At 38.0% G+C, this 6,458-nt stretch overlaps 1 protein-coding gene across 1 annotated transcript; it reads left to right on the top strand.

The window, feature by feature from the left end:
- Positions 1-1,838: 1,838 nt before the first annotated feature.
- On the top strand, positions 1,839-2,339 carry LOC123946816 (ubiquitin-60S ribosomal protein L40-like). Its single transcript, XM_046012587.1, has one exon. It carries the CDS (start codon positions 1,842-1,844, stop codon positions 2,226-2,228), a length of 387 nt encoding a protein of 128 aa, XP_045868543.1. The 5' UTR covers positions 1,839-1,841; the 3' UTR covers positions 2,229-2,339.
- Positions 2,340-6,458: the final 4,119 nt, after the last annotated feature.

Below are 6,458 nucleotides of genomic sequence, written 5' to 3'. Positions count from 1 at the left end.
TTTCTCTACACCAACAACAAGACAGAAGAAAGAGAAATTAAGGAGTCAATCTCATTTACAATTACACCCAAAACTATAAGGTACCTAGGAATAAACCTAACCAAAGAGGCAAATAATCTATACTCAGAAGAGTATAAAGTACTCATGAAAGAAACTGAGAAAGACACAAAGAAATGGAAAAACATTCCAAAACATGCCCATAATTGCAAAAACAAAAATTGTTAAAATGTCTTTACTAACTAGACCAATCTACACATTTAATGCAATCCCTATCAAAATCCCATCACCTTTTTTCAAAGAAATGGAAAAAATAATCCTAAAATTTGTATGGAACAAGAAAAGACCTTGAATAGCCAAAAGAATGTTGAAAAAGAAAACCAAAGCTGGTGGCATAACAATTCCAGACTTTAAGCTCTATTACAAAGCTGTCATCATCAAGACAGTATGGTACTGGCACAGAAACAGACACATAGATCAATGGAACAGAAAAGAGAGCCCAGAAATGGGCCCTCAACTCAATGGTCAACTAATCTTCGACAAAGCAGGAAAGAATGCCCAACGGAAAAAAGACCGTCTCTTCAACAAATGGTGTTGGGAAAATTGGACACCCACGTGCAGAAAAATGAAACTGGACCATTTCCACACACTACACACAAAAATAGATTCAAATGGATCAAAGACCTAGATGTGACGCATAATCCATCAAATCACTGAGGAGAACACAGGCAGTGACCTCTTCGACCTCAGCTGCAGCAAATTCTTCCTAGGAACATCACCAAAGGCAAGGGAAGCAAGGCCAAAAATGAACTATTGGGACTTCATCAAGATCAAAAGCTCTTGCACAGCAAAGGAAACAGTTAACAAAACCAAAAGAAAACTGACAGAATGGGAGAAGATATTTACAAATGACATATCAGATAAAGGGCTAGTATCCAAAATCTATAAAGTTATCAAATTCAACACCCAAAGAACAAATAATCCAATCAAGAAATGGGCAGAGGACATGAACAGACATTTCTTCAAAGAAGACATCCAGATGGCCAACAGACACATGAAAAAGTGCTCCACATCATGTGGCATCAGGGAAAGGGGAACCTTCCTACACTGTTGGTGGGAATGAAAGCTGGTGCAACCACTCTGGAAAACAGCATGGAGGTTCCTCAAAAAGTTGAAAATAGAGCTACCCTACGACCCAGCAATCACACTACTGGGTATTTACCCTAAAGATACAAATGTAGTGATCCAAAGGGGCACATGCACCCGAATGTTTATAGCAGCAATGTCCACAATAGCCAAACTATGGAAAGAACCTAGAAGTCTATCAACAGATGAATGGATAAAGAAGATGTGGTATATATACACAATGGAATACTATGCAGCCATCAAAAAAATGAAATCTTGCCATTTGCAATGACATGGATGGAACTAGAGGGTATTATGCTTAGCAAAATAAGCCAATCAGAGAAAGAAAATTATCATAGGATCTCCCTGATATGAGGAAGTTGAGAGGTAACGCAGGGGGTCTGGAGGGGTAGGAAAAGAATAAATGAAACAAGATGGGGTCAGGAGGGAGACAAACCATAAGAGACTCTTAATCTCACAAAACAAACTGAGGGTTGCTCGGAGGAGGGGTGTAGGGAGAGGGTGGTGGGGTTATGGACATTGGGGAAGGTATGTGCTATGAAGTGTGTAAACCTAGCGATTCACAGACCTGTACCCCTGGGCCTAATAATACATTGTATGCTAATTAAAAAATTAAAAAGTTAGGCCCTCTTTCTCTTCAACAAGGTGGCCAAGCAGTTTGGTGGTGGCAGCCTTGCGGATTCACGCCAGATGCAAAGATGCAGATCTTCGTGAAGACCCTGACAGGCAAGACCATCACCCTCGAGGTTGAACCCAGTGACACCATTGAGAATGTCAAAGCCAAAATCCAAGACAAGGAGGGCATCCCCCCTGACCAGCAGTGTCTGATTTTTGCGGGCAAACAGCTGGAAGACGGCCGCACTCTGTCAGATTACAATATCCAGAAAGAGTCCACCCTGCACTTGGTGCTTCGCCTCCGGGGCGGCATCATCGAGCCTTCGCTCCGCCAGCTGGCCCAGAAATACAACTGCGACAAGATGATCTGCCGCAAGTGTTATGCTCGCCTGCACCCCCGCGCCATCAACTGCCGCAAGAAGAAGTGCGGCCACACCAACAACCTGCGCCCCAAAAAGAAGGTCAAATAAGGCCCCTCCACTGGCTCTTCCTTTGCCCGCAAGGCAGCCTCCTGCCCAAGCCCCAAGGTCCTGGGGCCTCAATAAAGTTTCCCTTTCATTGAAAAAAAAAAAAATTAAAAAGTTAAAAAAATAAAAATTTAGAGTGATTATACTTGTGCCCATTAAAAAAAGGTTTGTAAAAATACCAAATTACATGAGACATGCTCATATTATTAAGTTATAAATACAGAATTCTAAATGATTACTATCATATTATTTATTCTAGGTGTAGAAAAGTTAAATATGGAATAAGTTATTTAAGAAGCCTACTAAAACAATAATGATAATTGTGTTTTATGGTTGAATTTTTCCTTATATCCTAAGTTTTATAAGTTAGTTTTATAATGAAAAACTTTTAGGGTACCTGGGTGGCTTAGTCAGTTAATGTCTGCCTTCAGCTCAGGTCATAATCCCAGGATGCTGGGATGGAGTCCTGCATCAGGTTCCCTGCTCAGCAAGGAGCCTATTTCTCGTTCCCTCTCTGCCTCACATCCCACTCATGCTTGCTCACTCTTTCTCCAAATAAATAAATTAAATCTTCTAAAAAAGAAAAAAAAATTAAATAAAAACATTGTATATAGCAGTGTGTGGGTGGCTCAGTCATTAAGCATCTGCCTTTGGGCTCAGGTCATGATCCCAGGGTCCTGGGATGGAGCCCCGCATCAGGCTCCCTGCTCAGCGGGAAGCCTGCTTCTCCCTCTTCCACTCCCTCTGCTTGTGTTCCCTCTCTTTCTGTGTCTATCAAATAAATAAATAAAATCTTTAAAAAAAAAAAATGGATACATAAATGCTAATATACCTTATCCCTGATCAGAGAAGTTCCACCAAATTTCAAATAAGTCCTTGAAAAATGGGGACCTCAGCTGTAATTTTATATCAATCATAACTACCACAAAAAATTGAAAATCCACTTAGAAATCCTAAATTACGCCTAGAAAACACAGGTTCATTGTCACTATGGTTAGTAAACCTAAATAATACAGATGTGCGGGGTAAATATGTTGTCAAGGTATAATTTATAAAACAATAAAAAATAATATTTATTGTACATTTTCTGTGTTAAAGCTAGGCACTATGTGCATTACTTTAAATGTATTATCTCACTTTAATCTTCAGATTAAATTAATTACAATTAATTTAATGTGATTTGATTTATTAAATTAATTAATTATTAATATTGTTTATTAATTATTATTTATTAATTATAATAAATTAATTAGATAATTAATTTTAATTAATTATATTAATCTGCAACATGGATATTATCATCTGCTGCAGTGGTTAAGAGCATGGATCCATGGCTTTTCATTTACTTGTAGTAGAATCAACAAAATAGCTTTGCTAGCAAATCCTTAAACTCAGCTAGTATGAGTTTATAAATCAAAGTGTCTTTGAAGGTCACCTATCCCAACATTTTGGAGATAGAATTCCAGTACTCAAGGAGAAAAGATATTTGTTGATAAACACACATCTAGATGATGGGAATGACATCAATACCAGAATTACCGCTTCATCATTCTTCCTACATTCCTGATCACTGAACTCAAATCAAAATGACTGAGTATTTGCCTTCAAAAATTTCCCTAATGCACTCCTCCCCAAATGGTTTCTTTCCTGAGAAGTATATAAATATTATACATAATGTATATTTGTTATGTGTTATAAATATTATACATATGTGCATATATGTGTACACACACACATACGGACTCCAAGCCCATTCACATAATTCAGAACACTGGAGCCATTTAAGCATAATGTCTTAAAGCCACATACTGAAAGACCCTCTGCTTTTTGGAAACATCCACAGAACCATCACTTGAATACGCAGCACTGCTTTCAATAAACAAATTCTCTACTAAATGTTTATAAAGCAAGTCTCCCTTTTGTCTCTAGTAAATGAAAATACTGTACCTTCTATTAAAAAACTCATTGATAAATGCCATTCATAAAAAGATTCAATTAAATATATGAAACTTATCCCACTGCGACCTATATTGAACTGTTCTATAAGACAATATCATCTTATTTTTTTCTGAGCTCATCTCTGGAGCAAAAAGATTAAATTTCATTAAGAAAAACAGCTCTGCGCTTCCAATTAGAGTCCCAGAGGAATCTGACTGTGAGCTTTCCAAGGCGTAGGGTGAGAGAAAGGCCATGGATGTCCTCTCTCTCTCTCTCTCTCTCTCACACACACACACACAGCATTCCTATAATATCCCATACATTTGAGACTGACCAAAATTAATTTTTTTGTTTTTCACAGAGAGGGAAAATACCACAGCATTTATTCATTTTTGACTAGAGACCCAGCAAAGGTCACACCCTAATCCAAGCTAAACACTCCGGATTTTTTTATACAATCCCTCTGAAATTGTCCCTTCTTTTTTCTGAAGATAGAAATTCTCCATCTGTGTCTTGCATGACAGACTCTTACAGACCATTTAGCTAAAGTTACCTCTCTGTGCAGAAGTCCCCACTGCAAAAACAATAGGCCATACTCTGCTTGAATAGCATCAAATGAGGGGAAACTAACTTCTTCCAGTAAACTGAGTTTGGGGAGATAGGCAGGGCAGCTCTAGTGCTGGTCACAGAAAATCTGGTAATGTTCACTTAAATATCCCATGGGTTATCAGACATGCGTACTTCCACAGAGTGGTAACCATTAACTCCTACATAGATAATAGGTTTGTCCTCTCATTCATCTCATTTACGAAACTATCTACATGTTCTCATATTCTACAAAATCTTGATCTTCGGTCATTAAAAATATAAACAGCAAAAATGAGGGTACTGGCGTTTGAGATAAATTTTTTGTCATCTATAAATGAACTATTTTTTCCTTGGCCAATCATTTTTAAGTGCTGATCTTTAAATTGGTTTCATCAGAATTACTAGAGTACTGGGGTTTTTTTAAGATTTTATTTATTTATGACAGAGAGAGATAGCGAGAGAGGGAACACAAGCAGGGGGAGCAGCAAGCAGAGGGAGAAGCAAACTCCCTGTTGAGCAGAGATCCTGATATGGGACTCCATCCCAGAACCCCAGGATCATGACATGAGCCGAAGGCAGACACTTAATGACTGAACTACTTAGATGTCCCAGGGAACTAATTTTTTAATTAAAAGATTATGACTCAGAAAATCTGGAAAGTTAAAAAGTAAAATGAAGCAAAACAACCTCCCAGAAATTCTCATATACATCTCAAGTGCAGGAACCACTGGTCCAAATAGCTAAATAACTTCTGCAGTGTCTAGAATCTCTCTACTACTCTACAACTCAGAATTACTACTGTGTATAATATTAACACCCACTGTGTATGCTGATTGTGATTACCACTCTACAACTATGAGAATAAGCCTTCTCAAATCACCACTGTTGTGGCCTGGATCCGATGGGAAACAGGGTCTAAGTCAGAGATTAGCATTCACAAAATCTACTGGGGAATGGTAACCATGGGTAAGAAAATGAAGTAGGATTGGACAGTGAGAAACTGGACTGAAATACCATCTCAAGGAAGACTTCAGCAGACCCACAGGGAGCTTTAAGGCTGATTCCAGCTCTTCAGAGTTGGTTTGAGTTGGGTCTTTACACCTGGTACCAACCTGGATGCTACCCCTGGGAAAGGGTCATGAACTTGGCAAGGTGGCTTTCTTCACCAGAGGGCAGTTGATGGCAGTTCTTAGTCCTCAAGGGGGACCTAGCTCACATCATCCATCCATGTTACTTACTTTTACTTAACTTAAAAAAAAAAAAAAAAGAATGTGGAAAGTTAAGCCAAAACATTTCTAAGTAGGGAACCAGCAGTTTTTAAGTTAGAAAAAAAAAAAAAAAAAACCCACAACATTATTATCTCTCAGTTCCTCCCATTTTAAGCACTGAATATTTATGGAATGACTCACCACCAAAATGAAGCATGAATTTCCATGTGGAATTATTTCTCATCCTTTAAACCGGCACTTCTTAGGACTTCTTCATATTTATAGTTTCGATCAGAATAAACTGATTCCAAAAAACTGGTTATTTTTGTCTGTTTAAAAGATTTGTAATTAATATATGTATTTCTCCCTTATTAATGTTTCTTTGGAAAGACAAAGGAGTATTCTTGATTCTGTGATAATCTCATACTATAGCCCTTTCACACAGGGTTGTAATCAACAATTAGCATTGCCAAGTCTCAGGAGCCCAGGAAATGTGGGT

This window comes from Meles meles, chromosome 7 (assembly GCF_922984935.1).
Source record: "Meles meles chromosome 7, mMelMel3.1 paternal haplotype, whole genome shotgun sequence".
NCBI lineage: Eukaryota > Metazoa > Chordata > Mammalia > Carnivora > Mustelidae > Meles > Meles meles.
Note: the sequence above shows the minus strand (reverse complement) of the source record. Positions and strands in the feature narration are given on the sequence as shown.

What these genes read in the sequence shown, in the direction of transcription:
- LOC123946816 (XM_046012587.1), top strand. Translation starts at nt 1,842, where the DNA reads ATGCAGATCTTCGTGAAGACCCTGACAGGCAAGACCATCACCCTCGAG.